We start from the raw sequence: 26,585 nt of genomic DNA, 5'->3' as shown, positions 1-26,585 counted from the left end.
TATGTCAATTGGACACATTCCCACTATCTGTGGTTATCTATAGAGGGAGACCGTGTTCAATAGTTAATATACTGTTTTTACTGTTTTAGTGCATGGTTCAGTGCATGGTCCTACCTATATATGTAAAGTTCACAGAACATTTTACTTACATTTCATTTAAAATAGAACATCTCACACTTGTGGCATAGTAGCATTCTGATTTACATTCTTTATTGAATAAGAAAGCATAAAGGAAAAACATGGAATGGACCTGAAGTGCTTGGTACATTCAATGCAGGCTATTTTATAGGTTTTCAGAGGTATTGGAGTCATTCACACAATATGTGTTAAATATCTAGTGCAGTTAGCTTTTAAGCTGGTAACTTTAATAATCAAGAGATTCTACTTCAAAACAAACACGATGAACTAGAACCATGCAGAAAGCAGAGGGTAACTGGTAATAAATGACATGCCAGATGACACTAAATAACTTTCATGAATGTTTCATTAGTAATCGCTTAACATGTAGACATCAGGAGGGAGCAATACATCACTTTTCCTCATCAGAACTTTTACATTGGAATTGAAGATTAGTCATTACAATGCAATTATATCTAAAGCTGGTGAAACACAAGGTCATTTTTAAGCAATGTTGCTGGGCAGTGATCCTGACTATTGTTGTTTGGGGACATTTCTATTGATGTTGGGCATCAATTTTTCTTTCTGGAGTTCTTCAATCACTAGTAGGCCTTTAATTGTCATCAGCCAATCAGAACAGATGGAACCTGCTCTGTGGTTGCCAAAATGCAGCATTCTTAAAAATGTTGCTTTGTGTATTATCAGTTTAAGGGTTAGATAACCCTCAGTAAGTGCCACTTTTATAACAATGAGAATAATTCTCATCACATAACCTTATTAATGTACTTATCGTACATTTACATTAAGACTTTAGTCTTCCAGATACATTTTTTAAGCATTATGTTGCTATACGGACATGAGAAATGACCATTTACATTCACGAATGTCATCAACTTGGAAAGATTACAGGAATATCAGACTGCAGGGAAAATAATATACACTTCGCTCTTAAGCATAATTCTAACTGAATATACAAGAACTTTCCAAGGGATAAGAAGGGTGCATAAGTCAGAATCATCATTACTCTTACTTTCCATATCTTTGTGCAAATTATGAAGCCCTTATACTGTATTTGACGGAATGAGGTCATTTCTTCCATTTGCTGCTAACACAAACTTGTTACTAGTCCTCCCAATGAGTAGCTTGGGCTGTTTGCGATCAGCGAGGAGCAGTTAATTGAGGCCAACACTCCTGAACAACCAAATACTCTGACCAATGAGCCTAGAGGCTGCACCTAGCTTCACGAACGGATTACAAATCTGACTGTCAAACTTCAATCTGACTGTGCATCAGGAAGGGCAATGACTCCGACATCTTACCCAGGGTCTACAGTTTCAGTCAGTGGCTGGCCAGGCCTCAGAATTCCTGGATGACCCGGAAGTGGTTGTCAATAGATGCTGGCTCATCCTCAAAGTGCAACTTCTGAGAAAGCTGTGCGCCAAGCTCCTCAAGCGTGTGTATAAAACGCTTGTGCTCATGGCCTACCCAGGCCCGCATCGGATCGTGCACCTCATAGGGTGTGACGTGGGCATGAAGGGCCACTCCGCTCCTTGCCAGCTCTGCCAGTGCCCTTTTGTCTGTGACCCAAGTTTCACTGCCACCTGGGTGACCCCCATCCAACCAGTACATATCAGTCACACATTCCAAAAAGGGTGCAAGCTCTGGGTCTGTCTTTGCTGCTGGCAGTTCATAGACCATCTGGTTGAGCACTACACAGCCCTTGCTGAAGCCCATGATGGTGAGAGAGAAGCCGGGCGGAAGAGACAAGGAACTACCCAGAATGGGCAGAGGGTCTGGAAGGTTGGCACGTTCCATTCCATGGGCAAGTAAGGCTCTCAGATGGCGCAGAGCACCATAGTCAGAGGAATGCTCAGGCGCCCCAAATAAGTTGCTTTCCACAAAATTCTGGTAGCTGCTGAACTTGTGGAGATACAGTCGTGATGCTCGAATTATCCAGATATGGTGGCTCAGAAAGCGGCGCCCCAAGATCAGGGCCACCCTCTCAAGGCTCCAGTGCTGCCATGGGGCAGCGTCTGGGTGCAGGGCCATTTCCTGCTGAAAATTCTGTGGAAAGGCAGAAAAGGTGGGGATGTTATCACTACAGGAGGAAATAAGGCAAAATATAACATGCAATTAGATAGGTCATGGAATGCAGCAGCCGGGCAGAGTATTTTTTGCCGCAGGTCACTTAGGCCTAACACTTGTTAAGACAGCTAGCTGACATAGCGTACGCCTTACGACACATAAGGCACTACACTACACAACTAGGAAACAAAATAACTAGGCTAACATGTTACGTAACATTACAAAAAGATAATAGGTCATAGTAACTTGCGACACCAAGGCGACAGCATTTCATATTTATATTCAGTTAGCAAGCTAACGTATCAACTTCATTCGTGTGACGTAGCTATGAACTGCAAACAGATTATTTAATACAGTTTTCCTAATTGTATGTAGTACCGTCACTACGTTGTAGAGCTCAGAAAACTGTAGCCTAGCGTTAGCACGCGTTACCCATGCAAGATGTCGACCAACAGGTCCATTGGTACCAGCAAGACAATATTCTAAGTACCAAGAGTGGATTGTCTAGAACAGGAACTTCGTTCGCACACAATCAGAAGTCCGCTAGTAATTTTCATCTCAAAACAAAAGACATTAAATTAAATGCGTCTTTTAGATACAAGTTAGCAGTTTAGCAGATGGCTAAATGATAATGTGCGAATAAACATTAGATGCTGTTATAGTGTTAACGTTAAATGCACGGTCCGCGACAGCACGCATTGTTGTGATGTCCCCCTGACTGTTTGCTAGAATGGGTAGAGATGCAGCTGTTGACCTGAATATCCCCCGGGAAAAAGACAACATGGGCATTGCCACTCTCGGGTATCTCGGAGCTGCCGTGCCGACGCACAGATCCAACGGGGCTATGCAGTAACAGATCATTCACCCGGTCCTGCTCATATCCCGGGACGGCGGCCAGTCTCAGCAGCCGAGACGGACTGTCCGGGCGTACGCCGACGGTGTTCCCTGATAGGCAGAGTCCTGGAGGCTCCGACGATCCTGCCGCAGCGCTCATAGCCTTTGCTACTGCAATTAATGTTAGCCCACTTTTAACTGCACGGATGCTAAACATGAGCACTTGGCGACAACAGGATTAACGCTACGTACACTTTGGTCAAGCTGTTTGACGTTTCACGACATGCACAATCTACGTAATGCAATACGTGTATTATTCCTTACAGCAATATATAATCTCAAATACTGTAATTTTGGTGAAAAGTTGTATCTCTGATATCCGGTAGTTCCACGGACAATTACTGCACACACGACGCATATATTTAGCAGGTAGAATTGTCATCTCTTCATTTTCTAAATCCTACCACAAAGTGGCGCTGTCTACCTTCTGGTGCAAATGCGCAAACTCAGAATACAGCGACTTGTCAAATCCAATGCGCTGATCTGTAGTACAAGGAAATGGCCATATAGTAGAACTTCACATTGACTATGTTCTACATATCGGCGGAGCAAATAGTTTCAAAAGCTGATTTCCCCCCTGTAGCTGACTACAGCTCACTAGACCCGTCAACCGACCATGTTGACTGAATCTTTTTTATAAGCTGCAAACTGCAGCAACTGTGGCTTCACTTAAGATCAGTGGATAATCAAAAAAGCAAGTATGTATCTGTCCGTCACTAACACCGTTGTCATGTGGCATGTTTTTGCTAATGGTCAACTTAGAAGTTGTTACTTTTCCTCGAAGGGCGATTAATATCCCTGTTGATCTTCGCCCCAGTCTTTGGACTCAGTTGATGATATTTGCTTTTCACAGCAGTAATATTTGTCTTCTCAAGAAAAGCATGGCAATACAAAACATTGAAAGATACCACCTCATTTGGAGCATAATTTCTAACTTAAAGCATTACATTCATGTTGATGCAGTGTTTGGTAACTTAATGGTGACCTTCTTACCACAGGATGGCTTCCACGTTGGGAAAGCGTCTGGTTGCTTGTCTGCTGAATGTGTCGGAGGCCCGCAGAAAAGACCTGGTTTTTAAAGTAGCCCAGGCGGCTATCACAAACAACAGTGGTGATTATTTATATATATATGTACGGAAGAGCTCAACTGTTTATGTACAGCACTGTTTTCTGTGTTTATTAATCTTTTGTTTCCAAATAGGAGGTTGGCGAGTGGGGACCACTGTACTTAACATCTTCAATGACTTTGACTACAACCGTTCAGTCATTACAATTGTTGCGAGCGTTGACCACATCAGTGAGTGTTGAACTATCAATAGTCACAAGCCAGTGGGGAAAAAAATTATAATACCTGTACCTGAAATAAATGTATTCAAGTAGTGTAACATAACATATTTTTCTTTTGTAAGAATGCCAGATAATGATAACCTATTTACCATGTTCTGGGCAACTCCCAATTATTAATATTATTAGAGGCATTTCTTCAGTAGACTAATGAAAAGTTTGCATCCTAAGGGGAGGCTGTGCTGTCTGCATGTGAGCAGGCGTGTAGCCTTATCGATATGCGTGCCCACTCTGGAGCTCATCCATGCATGGGTGTGGTTGATCTAGTACCACTGTATCCCCTTGGAGAGGAGGTGGGCTTAGAAGACTGTGTCAAAGAGGCCAAGAGTGAGTGTACATTAGACTATACTATATCATGTATTTGCTAATTTGTGTACCATAAAAATGACCGCTGACTTGGATGACATTAGGATGGCATGGGATGCATCACATAATTGACCTCATTGACCACAAATGGCTTCACTGCACAGCCAGTAAAAAACAATTAAGATTAAACCAGTGATCTTAATCGTATTATTGTTAATCATGTATTACTTTTTTTATACCTTAATCCCTGTGTGAAGTCCTGGCCTCTGAATTGACCCAGCGAGTGGTTGGGACTAGCGCATTTTTCTTTGGCTATGCTGACATGCCTCGTAGGCGGAGTCTGGCCCAACGGAGGAAAGAGATGGGCTGGTTTAAGAAGGATCCAGACATGTTAATCATCCATCCAGACATAGGACCATCACCTCAAAAACGATATGGCCTCACAGGTTAGCTCATCATGGGTTTCCTTTAATCCTTCAGTGAATTAGAGAGTTAGAGTAATGGTCTTGCTGTATTCAAAAAGGGTTATTTGCAGTAAAAATGTATCTTGCTCCATGTTGTAGTTCCGTAAAGAGTGGCCAACAATCGCCGATCAACAACCAAGCCTATTTAACATCACACAATATAACAATAATACAAAATTTGCTGGTGGCACTAGCAAACGCATCATACGTTATACTTGGGGTGATCAGTAAGGCCCTTCACAGTAGCCAACATGGGCTGCCTGTAGCCTGGATGCCAAACCAAAGAGCCACATAATAAGACTGTGAAACACAAACAAAAGCCCAATTCTCAAAACTATTAAAACCTTTGGGGTTCCCTGTTGCAGGTGTTGGGGTGAGCCCCTATGTGATGAACTGCAACGTGACCATTGGCACTCAGGACCTGGCAGTGGGCCGCCGTGTGGCAGCCGCTCTCCGCGAGTCCAGCCCCAGCGGGATCCCAGGCGTGCAGGTCCTGGCCCTGCCCCACGATGGGGACGTGGAGATCGCTTGTAATGTGGAGAGTGTTGAGGGTGCACCTCCCTCCTCCTTTGGGACAGCTGGAGGAGATCCCTGGCCCTCTTTCAGCATTGACGGGCAGCTGTACTGTCACGCGCCCGCCTCGCTCATCACGACGCGGGTGGCAGAGTTGGCAGGGTGTGATGGCGTGGCCACAAAGGGGACGGCCCTGGTGGGCTTTACCCCACGTGAGTGCCGTAGCCTGGCAGAACGGGCGTTGTCTCTCGGCATTGGTGAATTCTGGAAGGAACAGAGAAAACTGCACATGTGATGAGTAATAGGGCTCTCCATCTCTGCAAGGCCAAACTGTATTGTTTAGGCTTGGATAAGGCTCAAACACAGGACAGTATCGTAAGGGGTTTAATGGACATGAAATGATCACGATTCTGTTCTGAGTATTATTTTATCTTACTTCCAAGTATTGAAATAAGTAGGGTGTGGTTGTTCAGTCAGAACTGTGAATTAAATTCCATTATCTGGATAATTTTGCTCTTAAACATTGGCTTATTTAAAGCCAGGAAAGCATGGCAATAACATGGCAACACGTAACTAAGGGCATGTGTTTCCAGGCACTGATGTTGTAACGTAACAGGGTGTTCCATTTGCTATGACTGTTGAGGAGTGACAGTGCAGAGACACTAGTCCTGCCACTTGAACAGTGCTGGATTGGGTCCAAGCATCAGTGTTATCTTAGATATTGTTTGTCTGGGCTAAGGCCCTGATTGTGCAATTCCTACTTGTTCTTGAACATTGTGTTCTTAAAAAGATATGTTATTGTCATTTTTGATTTTGTAGCAATAAACTCTGTTAATTCAATAAATTTGAAACTTTTTTCAAAATCCTGTTTTAAAGTTTGTCAGCCTAAAGTTGAGAGGGAATGCTGACGTGTTGTGTGAGGCAGTGCTTGTGACATGGTATTGCACAATCGCTCTAGGCTCGTTTGTCCTCTGTATTTGCATTGGCTGCTTACTGGGATGGAAAGAGTGAAGTCTTTGCAACTTGATGTCAAGGGCATGGAATGATCAGAGCATATTTGCAAATTAACATTTTTAACTGAGGAAATTATGGTCATTATAAGACTTTCAACGTTTGCATTACTCAGAAGGCCATTGCCCTTACTATACCTACTGCTGGGTTGTCATGGCTACAGGTGAGACCACAGAAATAAGTTTATGGACTGAGGGAAGCGCCAAAAGGACTAACTGCAACTGTGGCACTTCATGCTAGGATCATGACTGAATTGTATCGATACGTATGCTATTGAGTGATGTAAGAATTTCAGTTTAAGGTTTTCTTACGGAAGAAAATGTACACACAACCACCATGGAGTTATTCTTCTCCACAACACTTCATTCTTTCTGAACAAGTCTTTATTCTACTTAAATAGGCCTACATGTTAAAAACCAAACTATCACCTCTTTCACACAGTCACTCCTACTTTTAAAATGTGTCCTTTGGCCAAAGAGGGACACTTTTGATGACCTTGTCTCAACATTGGCAAAACATTGTTTTATCACAAGTCAGTAATGCCTCCTCTATAACTTAGAAAGTGCATCAAGTGTTCAAGTAGGGTGTAAAGTCTCATTCAACACTTTAAGGGAGAGGGCAAACATTGGCGGGCATAAAACTGGCACTGAATTGGTCAAAACACTTTGTGAGGGGTGTGTGGTTAGTTAGCTGTTAAAATGTCAGGAACAGGCAACTTATATGAACAAGTCAATACCATGATTTGGCCTTCTCAGTGCAGTGCTTCATCAGAGGAAAATAGGAATGTGGCAAATCTAGTGAAAACTATATGGCACAAGACAACTGAGGACAAGATGGACTCATCTTTTCAAAATGGCAGTAATGTGATGTTTTCTGAGGGGCTCAGATCTGGATTGAGCCTGACAGCAAGACAAGTGGGGCAGGGAGGAGAAGAGAGTGGTGGAAGGGGGGGGGGGATGTGTGCGCAAGAGATTTTCTGCGGTTCCTCCTCATCTTTTCGAAGCTCGTCGAGGGTCCCTGCCATTGCTAATGGTCACAGAGGGCTTGGGAGGAGCAGGGGGACCACCTATGGTCACTGGTGGAGGCCCGTTGCCAGGTGGTCGGCCGTTGGCACGGCCCGGGCCACCAAAAGCGGGATCACGAGGTCCAGACACAGCAGCATTGTTACTGGAGTAGGTCTGCATCGAACCGTTTCCTGGGGAACAAGGGGCATGACGGCGCAAAATGAATACAACAAAAACGTACATGGTTGGATATTTCCATAACGGCTCACATCTCGGCATACTCAAACTACTTCCAATTGAATCAATGACCCAAAATGCCATTTACAAATTGCTTAGAAGTGAACACTGCTTCTTGACCATACTCACCTGTTTGTGCGTGTGTACCTGAATTCTGATTAGGCGGAGAGTTCCCCCTCTGCTCCCCTTTACCCTGTTAAGAAATAGTAACCTCATTGTTACTGACAGGGCATACAGAAGAGGAAAGGTAGTTTTGCCTTTGCCTCCTGACATGCAGTGTGTGTGTGTGTGTGTGTGTGTGTGTGTGTGTGTGTGTGTGTGTGTGATTATATATATATATATATATATATATATATATATATATAGCATTTTATCATTGTATGAATGTGAAACACAGATCCAGACATGAACTAAACACAGATTGCTGATTGTTCTCAAAAGTGCTACATACCGTCTTATTTTGCATATTTGTTTGGGCTAGCAGCTCTGGATTTGGCTCACTGAAGTTAGGCACCTCTGAATATACCATGCAAAACCTGCACATCAAGGATTAATAGGAATCAGGTTTATGGAGGAAAAGAGCAGAACGTAGACCATTAGTCTTTGGGCAGTTGCAGTGACCTCACTGCAGACATCAGTCTCAACACAACCTTGGAAAGTCATAACTAGTAATGGCATTCAACACAAATCCTCAATATCCCTATTAACGAGTCGTCCTGGATGTGACTGAGCAAACTTGTCTGATGCACGAGACTCACTGGACCTGAATTAATGACAGATCAATCCGTCCAAACTACAGTATTTTACAATAATAAAAAAAAGCCATACAAGTCTAACGGATTCTTCTAATGGTGATCAAAAAGCTTGTGCATGATAGAAGCCACTTACTCTCCAATCTTCTGTAGGTCTCCACCTCTTCCAGTGTATAGGGTTAAGCATCCCTTCCAAATCGAGGCATAGCTGAACAAACAATATAATCAAGTTAGTTCTGTTCAGTTAGCAGCCTTAACGTCCTCACTAATAACCGTACATGGATGCCCAAAGGTATAGCTTATTCAATTCAAGGCATGTGAGCAGGCAATACGCAGTAACAAGAATCAAATAGCAATGACCTATGGCTCTAAGGCAAAGAAATATAAATTACACTGAAGTGGTTTAAAAAAAAAAGGGTCAAGACACTAACCCTCGTGTAAGGCGAATTATGTCTCCGGGTTGAATAAGGCTGCCTAGTTCATCCCACACAGAAATGGCAATGCTGCCACTCTTGTCTGCCACCTTGCAAGAGCGCACTTCGTGTCCATCTTTTGTCTTGGTGACCCGTCCTAATGAATCAAAGTAGCAAACATCAGTTCAACCTCTCCACAGGTTAACAGCAAACTTGACATAAAAAAAACAACAACCTTACAGATGAAACACACTGAATACATCCAGAACATTTTAAAAGCCCACAGGGTGGAACCCGAGATAATGCTAGTTAGAAGCTATAAAAAAGGAGACCATTGACGGGTGATACTGCCCCTTTAAGAAAAAAGAAACGTGTAAATTTGTCATGAGGGACACGCTCGAGTCGTGATTAACTTACCTATCTCCAAAACAATAAAGACGATGTTTAAATTTTTCGATCCAGGCTTAACATCTTTTATCAGTAACACAGCTTCGTTAGGTACAGTCGACATTTTTAAATTAATTAGGGAAAAGCTAGCGTTGCTAGCGGTCTGTATGGCCGACTTTGTGAAACACAAAGCAGCATTCAATAGCTATCGCAAACTGGCTAGCACGAGTCGGCGACCAAAGTATTGGAAGCAATTGAATAAACTATGATTGTTTGCCAGACAGAAATAAATTGATTTGCTGTTGTGCAGGATGTTCCCCGTGTCGTCGTGGCTGAAGTGAGCCAACTTAGAAGTCTTTCTATACTACCCTGTCTACTGCAAGTCAAGGGGAAATCGACTACACCGGCAACGTTTGCTAGCACTAATAGTACATCGACTGTACTTTCGCTACCTTGTACGGTTATTAACGCTAACTAACTACTTTAACCTTGCTTGCCATCGCAAGCCCCTTCTCTATGCTCGGAGGCATGTCGCACTTAAGGTTAGAAATAATCCAAGTACAATGTTGGAATGATTTTGCTCTGGTAGTTAATGGTTTGAAACTATACGGGTAACCTCTCTGGTATTGCTAATCTGACGAACTTGCTATCTTGAGTTAGCCAGTATTTTCCGGCCGACACTTTTGTATCCTACGTTGCTTCTTAGCAGTTAGCTAACTAGCTCTGATTTAGGTTGGGGAGCCCCTATGCAAACAGTATAAAGCTTGTGTGGGCTATCAAAAAGACTAACGCTAACGTTACTCCACAACAATCGTATTTACGTTTTTCGCTGCTAAAATGATAAGAGGAAATGTCACACATAAAAGCTGCTATATTGAATAAAACGACGAAGACGGTTAGAAATCCAAATGCGTCTTTGTGACGGATATAAGTTTTGTCATTGTACGCCTCAAATGTATAGGGCGTTTGTGGTTTGCCAATTGTTACTCCTTTCGTATAAAGTCGTTATTTTTTCAGAAGTCCCTCGACATGTGAGGCGTCTCTACAAGATGTTTTGCATATTTATATTATTTCGAAAATCTTAAACTGTTACAAACTCTCTCCTGCCCCTGTCCCAATGCTCCGAACAACGCCAACGCGGAGTGTGCTTCCTTTTTTAAACGGAACAGACTAGTCCATTTCCTCTTACATGAGGGGGTTACTTAGGAATACATTTGAATCGAAAAGAGTATTCACGCATGTAATTTCACATACCACACAAAAACAACAGTGTTTTACATTTGATATATTTCGTACGTTAATTATCTATCCCTTGATAAGACGACGTTGCAAAACATGCAGGGTCGATTCTGAGAATGCACCTTATGGTATTCACGGTGATCAAATTACAATAAGATCAGCACTCCTTTGGATAGGAAGAAGAATGTGTCTACATGGAAAAGGCGATATATGATCTTTTCCACAAAACCATTGCCGACATCTATTAGAGCACATATGATCATATTTTCACGACACTAAGTGGAAGTCTTTTACTGTTGAAACTAATGCTAATATATGTGGAATGAAATGCAGGGCATCATTCAGAAGGGTAACCATAGACCAGTAGTAGGCTAGCCTACACCAACTCTTTTGATGTCGTTACAGTTTATTGAGCCATTATTAAAATAGACTGTACAAAGCTTAAATTGAATGCTGCATTCTGCAAATCGCATTACCACTATGACCAACTGGCAGACTTCCCCAGCAACGTCCACTGTAGTACGGACTTACAGAAGAGACACTTGCAGGGCATTGCTGCAATGTTTGAGCATTACGTTTCAACTCTGTACTAGTAGAGTGAGTCTATTCATTACGAACCACGTGTCTCATTTCTCCCGAGTGTCTTGATTCAGTGCCGGACTGTAGCAACACAGATGACCAAAAAACACGTCACGAACAGGATTCGAACCTGTGCGGGGAAACCCCATTGGATTTCGAGTCCAACGCCTTAACCTCTCGGCCACCGTGACTATGTGATTTACTCGATGACGTCAAAAAAAACAAAACATGTTATTTTAAATAACAGGTACACGATCAAAAAAGTAAAAGAAGGCCTGAAATATATTCTTAACTCTCATTTACAAGCAAGCAAGTTCTCTATCAGAGAAACGATAAGACAGAATTACAGCAGTCTGGCTCTCTTAACACAATTAACGTGACCGTATTTTTGTAAGCTAACGTTAACGTAAGCTAACCTCTACACAGAATAACACAGGTTTTGCACGCGCAAGGTCAAAGTTGTTCAACTTTTGCTTAGGCCCGCGTATAAAATCTGCATACATGCTATGGTGTAACCAACTTAAAGGGTGACCGTTCATCTGATAAATGTTTTCGCCCAGCACTTACCGTTAGAGTGAAAATGTAGGACACATAGGCCTACACTAGCATTTACTAGTGCCGTCTCCCCTTCCAATCCGTGTGAGTGTCACCGAGCCAAGCCGATCGTTATTTTTCAGGCCACAAGATGGGGACACTTGCTTAACTGTCAAGACTGATCTTCATGGTCGTCCTTGGCTACTTATTTTCACATGTAATGGGCCAGGTAGCCTATTCAAAAGTACACATATTTTTCCTTTTTAATGTAGCCTAATGTATTTAGTCAGAGTGTGGGTGTAATCATTTTGTTGGTCACTATGAACAAACCTTTAGGCTAGTGCAGCGGTCCCCAACCAGTCCACCTCACCGAGATTGCAGAATTCATAGTTCACCCACCTCTTATTTAACCACTACATCTCTGGCACAAATGTACTTTTCCTCTCCTAAACGAGGGCAATTGGACTTTTTATGGTCAATATTAGATTGGTGAGAACAATAAATATACTAGATCACCTGTACGAATGTTTCAATCGTTCTATCGTAGGTCTTGGTGTTTTTTTTTAGATATTATGAAATAAGTAAGCTATACGTTTTTTCACTTTCTTAAGTGGGCTCAAAAATCTTCTGATATTGATCATGCATATGGCAAAGAAAGACATGAGATCGTTGGTTATGGAATTTTGATCGCACTTAGACCTCAGATTACTTGCAGTAGATTAGATTCGCCGTTAAAAAAAAAAAAACATAGTCCAGTATTTCTTTTGAAATTGAAATGAAGTTGTATGGACTGGACTATGTTTTTTTTTTTTTTTTAAACGGCGACGAAATTGTGAATTTCCAGAGCACACTTGGCAATCGACTCCTACGGACTTTCCCCTTAAGATGGCAGCAAAGATGCCAACATTTCCGGAAAGGTACTGGCTTGATGAAATTCATTCTGGACTCTCTATCCGACCACATAAATACCTCGGGATACTTCGGTTTGGCTTTAGGGACCCTCTACTCACTACCACGTAAGTGCAATGTTGTTTGGAACTGTAGAAGAGGTATAAAAATAGCGTTTTGCAGCGGCGAAATAATGCCCTTCTCACTTCCACGCTAACGAGCTTTGACTAAAAACGGTAACATCGAACTTTCTCAAAACACATCCGAATTACATGATTTGGATGTTAACTCAACGTATGTACTCCCAATCATACGTAAATCGATCTAAAGTGCATTTTACTCCGGATAATGCCTTTAAAGAACTTATTCGAAAGACTTGAGTTTGTAGTTAACTTAGCTATCAAAGACCTAGGACCTGATCAGCCCGACATTAACATCGTATACCAACAAACAAAGGACAAGAGTCGGTCATTTAATCGGACATTTTCACGTTCGTGGTAGGCCATATGTCTGATAAGAAGCTCTGGTTGTCCTGAACGCAATAAAATGTTCTGTTTTCCATGCCTGCTTTTCCGATCTTCTGGGGACAAGGGGATGTTTGGAGTAGGCTAGTGTAGGTGTGTGTGACATGAAATTTTTTGGAGTAGGCAAAAAACATGAGGCTAGCATCTGAGTTGTGCAAATTAGCCATGCTGGGGAAAGCTAATATTGCAGCACAACTCGATGAGGGCTACACAAGTGCGAAATCGTGTAGGAGTTTGTTCACCTGAACCCAGATAGCAAAATCATTTTGGCCCAAAACTGGCATGCCATTTTGGCAAAGCTTTGGGATGATGTACGGCCCAAATTTGGGCCAAATTAGGCGTGCCAAAAGAAAAACAAAAGGCGGCCAAAACCAATTTTGGAATACCAAAATGTAGCCAGACATATCCCAAAGAGTTGCCAAAACCCCAAAACCTTGCCGAAAAGAGGCCTTAAATGACCCAAAGTGATGCCATAACTGACCCAAAGTGTTTCTATTTATTTATTTAAACCTATATGTCCTAGTATTCTAGGCTCATATTAAGTTATATGGTTAAACTAGGTTCTGTGTGTTATGCAAAAAAAAATTAAATGAAGCAAAATATTTTAAAATGATATATGTTTTATTAGCTGTTCTGCTTGTTGCTCCTGGGAGGCAGCTGGCGGTTTTTCCTCCCAGCCTCCCTATCCCCAGCCCAGTAAAACCACCTCTTCACACCCTCCCCAGCCCAGTAAAACTCCAGTGAAACAGATGTATTCAAATCATCGTTTTGCTTGCTTGAATGCGAACTCAGTGTGATGTTAACCTAGGCCTATTTAAGTTAACGACGTGGTTGTCGTGAGAACACGATTCATTAGCGCTTGCAGTGTTCGGCCGTAGGCTATGCCTACGTGCGCATCTGCCAGGCTCATAGACTGTATATATAGAACTGGACAGTGTGCCGTCTGTTAAGAGTGATGCGAGCGCTAGTCCAGAGCCCCCTGGTGGCTGGTTGCAGTACAATGTGTAACTCCGCCCATCCCCATGTATTTCAATGGCCAAGTAGCCAACTTTCCGTGTCACTTTTCTCACCTAAAACTATTTTTGTATCTACAACTTTTTATTCGAAAAAATAGTTTTCAAGATGCTTCAATACACACAATTTTTCTTTTCTCGCTGAAATTATTTTTTTTAATGTTATATTAACAAATTTAAAAAGGGCGTGTTTACACCTATGATTGACAGCTGGCTGGCTGCAGACACGACGCTTTGTCCATTATGTTTTAACCATAGACTGTATATATAGAAAATATATGACTCCTTCCCTTTAAAACTATCACAGCATTTTGACTATGGATCCAACGACTGCTTCAGCGACTTTTGAATTCTCCGAACAAGACTACACACGGATTATCCTTCAGGACTCTTTGTTTGACAGCAATACCATACGGGACAGGTCTAATGGCTCTTTTAAAATGTTACAAAGATTGGAAGAGAAGGAAACACGCTTGTTTTTACATGCTGTCACTTTAAGTGATTACATACGGGCCAAAAGAATCCCAAGGGGATTGCGGGTCAACAAGGGACCAATCATTGGCAAGGACAATGCAACATTTTGTGATCAATGGACGGCAATCCTTAACAAGTGTTCGTTTGATCTAATGGCACTTACAATTCAGGAGGCCACAGCCAATCTCGCGACCGTGCGGAACGAGATCTCTGAGCTCAAGATTCGGCTGGGCGCGGAAATCAACGAGCCAGGTGTCCTTAAACAACGCTTAGACGAAGTTGAGAAACAAAAAAAAAGAAGCAGGAAAAGAAATTAAGATGTCTAAAAGAAATACATTTGAAAGAGACACAGCTGACTATGAGCGGGGACGAGTGTATCAGTGGCGTAACCCAACTCCAACAAGACGGCCACCCTACTTGGCCAAAAATGGCATGCAACATACGCCGACCATCAACCAACAATCACATCTCCTGCCGACAGATGGCGAATATGAGTCGGAATCCAGCAACTTCTCTCAAACAAGCGGGTCTTTTTTAGGCGAAACCAAAAGGACTACACTCCAACGACGACCACCACGACCAAAAAGAAAAGGACCAAATGCAGGCGGTCGCTAAAATCCCCAAGACGAACTCAGGACTGTGGTGAAATACAACAGGTACATAACGTCATTAACCTATCTAGTCAGACTTTATCGAATGATTGCATAACCGCATTAAGCAAAGGATTATCGTTTGTGCCAACAACACATTGTAAGGATTTTGAGACTGTCGTAGACTTCCACAAATTTTTTCGTTCCCTTAGACTGAAAGAGTTTTTCAGTAACAATCCGTCCTCTCTTAATCATTCCACCACTCCTGTCCAAGGCACGAATGCGGATTATACGGCAGGAGAGAAGGAACAGATTGATGCACCTGGGGCGAGTGCTGTGACTTCGGCAACACGGAGGACAACATCTTTTAGAGGTAAAAGTACATTTATCCCTCCAAAAAAGAGGAATGCCTCATTAGACACGTACTGTCGGCTTGTGGAGAACGATGTCTCGAAACTATTGTCCAATAAAAGTGACTATAAATTAGCGGATAACCTTTCAAAAGCTCAGAGAAATGAACTTGAATTGTTGGTGAAGGACAAAACTTTAGTCATCCAAAGTGCAGACAAGGGGGGGGCTATTGTTGTGATGGATAGAACATCGTATGTAGCAGAGATCGAAAAACAATTAAGCAATACAACATTCTACAGAAAACTGAAACATAACCCTACACCTGAGTTTAAACAACGGATCAAGGATCAACTGAATACATATTTACACAGCAAAGACATCACTAAGCGTGAATATGACTTCATGTTAGTAGAGTACCCGACTATACCTGTCCTATATACTCTTCCAAAAATACACAAAGACTATACAGACATACCACCAGGCCGGCCAATAGTGGCTGCCATTGGCTCGGTTACAGAAAAAATATCAGCCTTTGTGGACTACTTTCTCCAACCACTGGTCGCCTCTTTACCATCTTACGTCAGAGACTCTACTGAATTCATAAAAATGATCCAATTGATCAATAATCTTGAGGAGGATGTTTTCCTAGTGACTATGGACATTGAGTCGCTTTATACGAATGTGCCCTTTGAAGGAGGATTAAAAGCATCAGAATTTTTCCTCAATTAGCGTTCTGAGTGTACCCCTAGCACCCAGTGCATTGTGGGGCTGATTGAAACGGTGCTCAAGTGTAATTATTTCCTCTCTGCCTCTGACTTCTACCTGCAGGTATCAGGAACCAGCATGGGGTCCAAGATGGCTCCTAGCTTTGCTTGTCTATTCTGTGGACAATTTGAGAATGAAATCATCTGGGACTGCAACAAAAATCCTTATTTATCCTACATAACAAACTGGAAAAGGTATATCGACGATATTTTTTTCATATGGAAGGGACCAGAGTCTAAACTAATGGAGTTTCACTGCTTTATGAATGACAATAGCTACAACCTGAAATTCACCATGGAAAAGGATGCACACAAAATGAACTTTTTGGACATTCTTATTTTCAGGGAGGGCAACAAATTGGGTACAACTCTCTACCGTAAGAAGACAGACAGAAACTCTATACTCCATGGACATTTGTACCATCCAGTCCCACTCAAAAAGAGTCTTCCCATATCACAGTTCAATCGGATTCGCCGCATCTGTAGCAAAGACACTGATTATGAGTTGCAGGCCAGAGATTTAGAGCAGAGGTTTCATCAAAGACAATACAAGCGTGAGTGGGTAATTCGAGCCGGTCAGCGTTTCAAGGGGACTACACAAACAGAAGTCTTACAGACAAAGAATAGAAACCAACCAGAACCTAGAATAAACTGTCATACAGTACTCGCCACTAGGACGTGCGTTCCAAGCAGTCATACAAAAACACTGGCACATTGTTGAGTCTGATTCCACACTGGTTACCTTCACCTCACCTCCTAGGGGAGTTTTTAAAAAACCACCCAACTTGAGGAACATGCTGGTCAGAGCACATCTCCCACCACAACAAGAACATTTCTTACGCAAAATACCCACTGGTAACTACAGGTGTGGTAACTGCAGTCAATGTAATTTCACTCACAAGACCAAAACCTTCAACCATCCTCACACTGGAAAGATCTACCACATAAAAGGCACTATAATGTGTACATCCATCAATGTTGTCTATATGCTACGATGCCCATGCGGATTGGCTTATATAGGAAAAACCACTAGACCTCTGAAAACGAGGATCTCTGAACATAGATCCAATATCCGTCTCCATGACATTAGAAGTCCAGTAGCACTTCATTTCACACAGGCCTCGCACAATGTCTCGTCCTTAAGATATACAGGAATTGAACTGATCAAACCACCCAGTCGGGGAGGGGATGTTAATGCATTACTTCTTAAGAGGGAGGCATATTGGATATATACATTAGACACACGGTCACCACGCGGCCTCAATGAGGACTTCGATCTTAGGCCTTTCCTGTAGCATGGGCCCCATGTTGCACAGTCCTGACAAGAGACGCGAATTTGCACAATGTGATAATATATGCCATGCTGCACAACTTTGCACAGACTGTTTTTTGATATCTAGCTTATGTATACTTACCGCTGGCTGTTGTTCGACATATGAGATGTGGAGACATGCTTGGTCTATGGATATGTACTATCAGTGAACATGACATGAGTTCTGATACAGACGTGAACTTGCACAATGTGATAAAGACTCGCCATTTTGCACATTTTTATGGATATGTACTGTAAGTGAACATGAGATGAGTCCTGATGAGAGATGATAATTTGCACAATGTGGTGAGATGCCAATTTTGCACAATTATGCACAGACTATTTGTATGACATCGAGCTGGTGATATGGGGTTTGTGTATACTTGCTTATTCTATGGACAGCTACTATAAGTGAACATGAGTTTAATGCCGACATGCCAATTTGCACATTTTGACAATGGATGCCAATTTGCACATTTTGCACTATTTTGCACAATTTTGCACAGTCTGTTTTGACATCTGACCGTTGTGTATCCTGTGGACAGAGAATGAGGTCATGTTTGTAGTTGTTGGATTCCTGTAATTTTTGTATATAGTGTATGTAGGTGTTTTTGGAAAATGTAGATATGTGTATGGATGTATGTATGCACTGCATTACTGAACATGTATTGGCTATTGCTGTGATTGGATAATTACTTGCCTGTGTAACACCACTGTGTGATCATGTGATCACTTAATTGTACATATATGGGTGTCTTTGGATTGTTGACTCACGTCTGATGAAGGGCTTGAGTGGGCCCGAAACGTCACGGTAATTAAACTATAACTTTGGAGCATATACTGGTGTTGCGGACTTTTTTTCCCCTCTCTCTCATCGTAAGTGTTTTGTCCAGCACCCAGGATTAGATCGGGATGTGCGTGCGTTTTTTCCTCTTTATACGTTAGCCATAGTCACCATAATTTACAGTCCTACTTGTTTCAAATGGTTTAACGTAACCAGTGATTGCCGCCATCATCGTTGCAACTTCATTTGAATACACTTAAGTCACTGGAGAAGGCGATGTTAAGTTTCATTAACGTTGACTCTTGCTTAGTTTTGCGAATGGCAATAAACGCCACCTAGCCTGCTAGGTCGACAACCTCGGTATGCCCATTTATGAATCAGCCCGATAAATAACGTTACTTGTGTTTTAGTGAACACATTATTGGACCATAGCTTAACGTGAGGAGGGATTCAAAGTTACACATGCTTAGTATGCTCAGAACAGCGGTATCTGAAAATGCGTTAAGGTATCGTTGTTACCTGCGATTGCACTGCTGGAGAAGCATTTTGCATTGGTATGATTTGATCAGGTCTTGCTAATGATGTGTAATCCTCCCGTAGACGTACATCATTTGAAAATAATACGTCTAAATCGAAAACTGTGACAACTCATTGATAGGCTCTCTCAATATGTCTGTAATCGTATGCCTCTACCACAGGCTTGCTAGTCAGAGAGGGTGCTCCATTACCAGAGAGAGTGCTCCATTATAAATCAAAAATGTAATATTGCAGCCTTCATGTCAGCTGTAAAAATATGAGAACATGGACCTACTACATCAGGATACTCTGTAAACATTTTACACATAATCAGGAAGCTACTTTGCTGTTCAGTGTGTGATGTGTTTAAAGTGGTACTACGTTTAAAGAAACATTTTTATTCTTTGTTTCAAGTGCATAGGAAAATACCACATTATGATGATGGTTATGGTTACCCTTAACAAATACAAAACAATATAATACTTAAAACAGGGATCAATCAATAGCCTAATGAAATAAACAATGAAAATGAGGGGGGAAAGCAATAATAAAAAATAATGCCCATTCAATCAATAATATAATAACAATAACATGGTAAGACTACATTAAGGAGAATATCAATAATAAACAAATGTCAAATTAATCAACAGCCTATAATGAAAATAAAACGGTACTACTGCATACAAACCATAATGTATAAGAAGTGCTTAAAAGACCAAAAACTATCACAAGAATGAAGAGCACTGGGCAACTCATTCCACCAACATGGAACCACTGAGGAAGAGAGTCTTGAATTTGACCTAGCGTTTAAGACTGGTCGACACAACAGACGCTCATCAGAAAACCGCAGTGGGCGGTTGGGGATGTATATCTTGATCATTGAATTAAAATAACAAGGAGCAGATCCAGTCAGTGTCCTATAGGCCAAAGTGAGAGATTTAAATTTAATTCTGGCTACTGTAGGGAGCCAATGGAGAGTAACTAGGAGAGGAGTTACGATGTGTCCTCTTTGGCTGATTGAAGACGAGTCATGTTGCAACATTCTGAATGATATATCCCACAAAAGAAATAAAATAAAAAAAAAACATTCAATATTGATTTAGTATCAACCAATAATTATTCTGATATTAATATTCTTGTAACGTCTACATCTTTGTGTAGACTACAGTTAAATACTAAGCAATGGCCTCTGACTTAAATACCAATATGGTATTTAAGTATAAATACTTAAATACCTTAATATGGTACAGTCTACGTGATACACAGGACTACACAGTAAACCCATTTAAAAAGCATAATCTCAGTATACCCATTTAAAAAAGGCAAGGATACGTATTCAATAACATTTGGGGTTGCTCACAGTATACCCACCACTGCAACTAACTAACTAGACTACACCACTGGTTAAACGGCGCATTGCAATTTACAATTTGTGTGAGTTCAGGGGCATACAGAAAGTTGAAGTTTGGGTGACATCAATAAAGAAAATAGAAACAAAGGGATGTGTACAGCCTCAAGTATGAATGATGTCACATTAACAGAAGGTTCAGAGCAGCGGCAGACCTTTCTTGGTGCCACGCAAGTTATTGAAAGTCATGTGTTTTTCAGAACGTAGTGGTGCTGTGCCATGTCCCATGTAGAAGGGGCTTCAGGTTGATCCAGTGACGGTGGGTGATGTCAGGGAGATGGATGTCAGGGGACTTGGAGAAAGGAGGACATGCCACCTCAGACCACCCCAGCCAAACCACTTCACGTAGGCATCCCCTTGCTTGCAGACTAATGTAGACCATGGAGACCACCTTGCCGCCACCTCCAGTACATTCAGCCATCTTACCTGCAAAAAGGAAAGTTACAATAAAGTTAGTCAGACAATTTTACAACATTACAAAGCATCTAATCAGGCACTCAACACCACTAGTAATACCAATTAATTAAATATATGTGTGCAATAAACTTCACAGCCTACCTAATGTTAACTACACATTTAAATATGCGGTGGGAATGTTATTAACTTGCGTCAGCTTGAAAAATAACGTTATCAGTATGACTGATCATGGACGTTAGATGACAAACTAAGGTCTTTCTCAAATGTTCACCGATATCCCTGGGAAGTGACTGGTTCTTGGCGTAGTGTTTAATGCAGGCGTTTCATTTATCAATCATTCACTTATGCGGTCTACAACTACCGACCTATTTTTTACAGTCTATGCTACCGACCTACCATCACAGAAGTAGCTCTAACAGAGGTGTCTGTCGTTAACGTTAGAAAAAATGAAACGCTGGCAAACTGGCTAGTAGTTACATTAACATGACGGGTTGATGAGGTCCATGCTTCACATTACGTTAACGTTAACTTGCGTTGCTTTATCACATCATACCGTTGCTTTATCACATCATATACTGTACTGACTGTCTAGTGTTATTAATCCCCATGTACAGTCAATGGTTACTCCATGTTGAGATGGCATACATTAAGATTGAGATATTTGAAAACAGCAACAACTAATAAAACCAAGTATATCATGCATCGACTGTTACGGGAGCTGTGTGCTAATCTTCACTTCAACGACTAACTTAGCCTCCCGTTGACGGTAATGTAGCTGCTAACGTTAGCATGTAATTCGCTGTCTGTATTTCTGTTGTTAGCTCATTAGTATTCACCATACTAAATTGTCACAGTCTATAATCAACATAATAAGCTCTCTTAGACGTATTTAAGAACAACAATAGACAAAAAAAAACTTTTCAGTTGATACTCAACACTTACCAGACAAGAACAAACCGATTGTTGTTTGTACTGTTTAACTCACAGCCGCAAAATTCATCCAGCCAGCTAGCCTTCGGCGCTGAGTCGACCTGCGTTGTGGAAAGGAGAAGGGGGCGGGTTTCACTTGACAAGGGGCGTGTTTAACTCGCTGAGTGGCAACTGAGTGGGCGTGCCTGACCGCGACTCCTCTTCACTGCGCATGCTTCAACTTCTGCTGCGCAGCCGCACTTCAAATTGGTTGCAAATTTTCCAAGATGGCGTCGCCTCGGCGGCTTCAATTCCATAGAACACTGCTGAATGCAACCACACTGTCCAGTTCTATATATACAGTCTATGGCCAGGCTACTCAGCTAGACAAAGAATCGTATATTCACTCCAAGTTGGCCTACCATAACTTACCAACTACACTGTAGACCATAAACTGGCTATTTATATGACCAAATGTATTTGTTCAACTTTATGAAGCAGAATTACGCACTGCTACTTGAAACGTAGGCTGACACAGTTGTGTTTGCAGGAGAGAGAATGACAGCGATTAACAAATTGCACTTGTTGCTGGTTACCAATAAATAGGCCTACTATATATTTTTTTGCAAACAACAAAAACAGAAAGGATGGAGACAGCAAAGCTAGAGATGGGCAGGAACGAGGTCAATTGGTATTAGAAATGCTTGTCAAAACGTTAGGAGCTGGATGTGTGGATGAATGAAGCACAAGTATGTTAAGCATGCACACTGTTTAAAGTTAGGCTACACGGTAAACTACAAGTAGCCTAAACCAAAGTTAAATTTAGCTTTTTAGGGCTGGATAAAGTTGACCAAATGGATATAGGCTGTTAGGCGTGAATAAAGTAGGCCTAGGCTACTTTGTGGCTCCAACCCTTCCAACGTTAATGGGGACGAATGTTGACATTTTGCGTGAAAAACCCGGGAAATCTCCCTTATTTTCATTGTTCAATGTTGACAGAGCTATGGAACGAAAGAGAACGTTATATGGCGACAGAAATCAACAATCAAACAAGCCACTTTGATTTTTTGCTGTTTTCATTAATACAAAAGATGGGTGACCCTCCCTCCTAGACAAAAAAAAGTTAGGTGACCCTCCCCTTAACAAAGAATAAAAAGACATGACCCTCCCCTATTTTCCTCCGGTGACCCCGTTTATAAATAACGAACGGTCCCTAAGCAGGATGGATTTCTCCTCACTGCATCTGTAAATGAGAACATACACAAAACAAGTTTTCAGTGTCAGTGATTTAACAGATTCTAAACAGCAATAATGTATGCTACAATCTTCTTCACTATGCGAACTGTAAGCATTGTCAAACAAACTAATCATCTGGAAGATAGGTGTGAAAGTTCTGTTGTCTTCCACATTGCAAAAATGCTTTGAGTTCAGTTAAATTCTACTAAGAATTGGCTGACAGTTGAATGATGGTTTCAGCCTGATATCCCTATACTGTAGCTACAGGAGCCTTTGGGAAAAAATGTCAGAGCCGAGAACAGGATATTTGTGAACAGTGATGAACAGTTTAAATGCTTACCCATAACAACTGATTTGAGATGTAATTTCTCAAATGGGATTTTCCCATTCAATCCCCGCCATGACATTTTCTTGGCCAGATTGTTCCTAATGGCCTGCTTCAGTATGCGCCAGACACTGTCCTTCACATCCACTCCCCCTGCCAATCCAAGAGTGATGACCTGTAAAAGAACCAGTGGTATTATTTACTCAAAATAAAAGTATTGTTTGATAAATCACTCAGCATACCATTCTAAGAGAAATCAAAAAGAAGCTCACCAATTCCTGGTGAAGGTCCGTGCTTGCGAGGTCGCGCTCCAAGACCTCCAGTGCCCCCTCATCCCCCAGGGGAAAATAAGCAGTATGCCTGGTGGTGGTGCACATCTGACCTCCCTGGATGGATTTGTGGAGGTCCTGAAGAATGCGGATCATGGTCTTCTGCTGGTCCAGCAGAATGTGTTGGTTTACCAACAGATCACGCAGAAGAGCTGAAAAACAAAAACAAAACATTAAGCATTAAAAGGCAGTTTTAAATAATCCTAAATGCATGTATGTACATATCTATCTGTAGCCTGTAGGAAGTAGGACTGTGTTTAAGAATAATGACATCAGGTTACTAAATTATATGGGCAAGTGCAATAGTTCTACATATTTAAAAAATGGGCTTGTGTAATATTTGTGAATAAACTTAATGACATTAGGTTATATGGGCAAGTGCAATAGTTCTACATGTACTTATTTATAAAACATTGAGTGATTCACTCCTCTAAGGGCGAGTGCAATAATAATGAATAAATCATAGCCTACTGATATTCCAAACAGTACAAGAATATCAGAATGGAATTTCCCCTTGGGAATCAATTATCTATCTATCTATCTATCTGTCTCTGTCTGTCTGTCTATCTATCTATCTATCTATCTATCTATGATTCAACCACAAAATAGCAAAGGTTGAAAACACGCCTACAACGGAGCGTAGGGCTGTCATCAAAATGTGAGTTCGTGAAGTAGTTCGCTGCAATGTATGGTGGCTTTACAGACACTGGTGGACTGCTTAGAAAGCAAGATCCTTCAATCAACCAGGAGTTAGCAGCAAGTTGGGCCAACGGTTTATCAGGTAGCCTATGATAGGCCTGCCCCTAAATATCTTATAGCCTACTGTTTATGTCTACTAGCCTATTGTCTATGTTCATTTCCTACAACTTGCTAGCAGATCCCGTTTGCATTTCTCGATGTTTTCGAAGGTAACGTACATACATTTAGCCTGCCATACTTCACATCTAAAATGCCTTAATGCACGTTAAATGCAGTTTTTATAGTCTACAAAGGTAGCCAATGATCGCTCACTGAATTATATGGCATACAGGCTATTTACATGTAACGGTGTGGAGGGCATGACTGGCGTTTATAACATATTAAACGAATATTCTGAGTAACTTGATGTTAGCAATGACAATGTCTTTTTAAAATGAGAATAAACGCGACTTACCTTACGTTGTCTGCCGGCAAACTGATGTGAGACTGGGGGCACGCATGGAATGTTCAAAATTCCCGGCGTTTGCACAGCCTTTTGGCAAGCCAGAGAGATGCCAAAGTGCGCCCGTAAGTCATGTGATGCGGTCACGCTCATCAATTTTTCAGCTGGTTAACCAGACATAGGCCATAACTAAGCCAAAATTGCATGGCGCCCTTTATGTATTATGGCAAATCATAATTAAGCCACAGGTCGCCCAAAAGACTTAGAGGGAGCTTTTCCTGTGCCAAAACAAGCCCAAAGAGGCCAAATGTATACCAAAACAAAGCCAAAATGATTTGCTATCTGGGAAAGTGACACAGATAAAGTAAGGCTGATTGCACTGACATTTGATGGGGCTAGTGTCATGGGAGGAGCATCTGGTGGAGTGCGTAAGAAAGTGCAAGACGTGTAGCCTACCCTAACTGCTATGCACATCAATTGAACCTGGTGATGGAAAAGGCTGCGTCAGCAGCTTCCTCAGTGCGTGTCTTCTTCTCGGATTTTTATAGCTTCTCCGCTTTTTTCAAGATCTCCGAAAAGATTTAAAAGCTTATTTTGGAGTGTTTCGAAATAATTGAAACATCTGGAGATTTTAATACAATCTCAGTTAGAGAGGCTAAAGGGTTTTCTCGAATGCTCTTAGATCCCGAGTTTTTATTCCTTAGACCTGTTCTAAGATCATGCCCCGTGTAGATGTGCTTTATTTACAGCTGCAGAAAAGAGCAATCGATGCAGTGGAGGCACACAGGGTTACAGACAAGTTTGTGGCCAACATGAGAACGATAGGCCTACGTGATGTCCCGTGCCTTTGTGCAAAACATACCGGTGTCCAGGATAAGCGCAGGACCGCTTGTAACTTTGCGCAAATTGCCTATGAAGTGTGTGACAATAGTTACCGCCACCGACAGATTTTCATTCACTGGCCATTTGTCTGCCGCCATCCTATTTGATAGTTCAAGCTTCCTCAAATTTTCCAAATCATTCCCCAAGGAGCTCTTGAAAAAAACTGCCCTTTTACGTGTATGTGTCACTTAATATTAATTTCTATACAAACCACGGTGGACACGCAAGCACTCATTCATACACACAGAATATTTACATTTTTAATGAATAGCCTACTTTTAATTTACTCTTTAAAGTTGAGCTGGCTCTTGAACACAATAATTTCGTTACTTATAATTTCTTTTATGAGTAGGCTAGGCCTACATGACAATAAACAACTTAAACTTGTCTATGAGAGCTGAGTGGTGTAAGGCGGCGTGAAGCCTACACTTGGAGCTCTAGTGGAATTTTGATTTCGCAACGAATTCTCGGTTATTTGTTTCCCTCTTGAGTTTTTCCCCCAAAGTAGTTCTCCACTGATCTGAGCTAATGAGCTGATTACCGGTACCTACATTGTAGCTTTTATTTGTCTGGAATCTCAACATTTTAAACTTCACTTCTTATGAATAAAATAACATTAAGTAGGCTAGGCTAACATAGGTTAATAATGCATGAACAAAACGGTATTTTTACCGCAAGTGGTAACATTATGGAATTCCATTCCCCAGATTTCGCTCATAGCCTAGCCATAGAAAGAAAGAGTCGTAAAAATGAACAAAATCTCCGTGGACCGCCCTTGTGCGTCCAGCTGCCGGTGACCTGGAACTATGCCAATTTTTTTTTTCTAAACTTGATCAACAGACT

General features: G+C 41.6%; 3 protein-coding genes, 1 long non-coding RNA gene and 1 other non-coding gene across 6 annotated transcripts; 1 reads left to right on the top strand and 4 right to left on the bottom strand.

Moving 5' to 3' along the window:
• Positions 1–188: 188 nt before the first annotated feature.
• c2h2orf69 (chromosome 2 C2orf69 homolog) lies at positions 189–3,454 on the bottom strand. Its single transcript, XM_042074196.1, has 2 exons — positions 2,957–3,454; positions 189–2,181 (listed from the first exon to the last, which is right to left on the bottom strand). Exons 1-2 carry the CDS (start codon positions 3,251–3,253, stop codon positions 1,474–1,476), a joined length of 1,005 nt encoding a protein of 334 aa, XP_041930130.1. The 5' UTR covers positions 3,254–3,454; the 3' UTR covers positions 189–1,473.
• A 16-nt stretch (positions 3,455–3,470) lies between these two features.
• On the top strand, positions 3,471–6,565 carry ftcdnl1 (formiminotransferase cyclodeaminase N-terminal like 1). 2 transcript variants are annotated; one of them, XM_042074204.1, is made up of 6 exons: positions 3,471–3,794; positions 4,095–4,207; positions 4,298–4,393; positions 4,612–4,767; positions 5,004–5,192; positions 5,576–6,565. In XM_042074204.1, the coding sequence occupies exons 2-6, from the start codon at positions 4,096–4,098 to the stop codon at positions 6,016–6,018; spliced, it is 996 nt and encodes a 331-aa protein (XP_041930138.1). In that variant the 5' UTR covers positions 3,471–3,794; position 4,095; the 3' UTR covers positions 6,019–6,565. The 2 variants fall into 2 exon arrangements, with proteins under 2 accessions (XP_041930138.1, XP_041930142.1); XM_042074208.1 differs by lacking the exon at positions 5,576–6,565 and having other exon boundaries at positions 4,612–4,733; positions 5,004–5,164.
• A 534-nt stretch (positions 6,566–7,099) lies between these two features.
• On the bottom strand, positions 7,100–10,673 carry nabp1a (nucleic acid binding protein 1a). Its single transcript, XM_042074437.1, has 6 exons — positions 9,558–10,673; positions 9,159–9,297; positions 8,864–8,935; positions 8,427–8,511; positions 8,105–8,168; positions 7,100–7,929 (listed from the first exon to the last, which is right to left on the bottom strand). Exons 1-6 carry the CDS (start codon positions 9,649–9,651, stop codon positions 7,724–7,726), a joined length of 660 nt encoding a protein of 219 aa, XP_041930371.1. The 5' UTR covers positions 9,652–10,673; the 3' UTR covers positions 7,100–7,723.
• Positions 10,674–11,454: 781 nt separating this feature from the next.
• trnas-cga lies at positions 11,455–11,536 on the bottom strand. Its single transcript has one exon. It is a non-coding gene; the product is annotated as a tRNA-Ser (tRNA).
• Positions 11,537–22,947: 11,411 nt separating this feature from the next.
• Positions 22,948–25,969, bottom strand: LOC121694521. The gene is made up of 3 exons (XR_006025796.1): positions 23,663–25,969; positions 23,406–23,565; positions 22,948–23,072 (listed from the first exon to the last, which is right to left on the bottom strand). It is a non-coding gene; the product is annotated as an uncharacterized LOC121694521 (long non-coding RNA).
• Between the last annotated feature and the right edge of the window lie 616 nt (positions 25,970–26,585).

The sequence above is a fragment of the Alosa sapidissima genome, chromosome 2 (assembly GCF_018492685.1).
Source record: "Alosa sapidissima isolate fAloSap1 chromosome 2, fAloSap1.pri, whole genome shotgun sequence".
Lineage (NCBI taxonomy): Eukaryota > Metazoa > Chordata > Actinopteri > Clupeiformes > Clupeidae > Alosa > Alosa sapidissima.
This window is presented reverse-complemented; position numbering and strand designations above follow the sequence as displayed.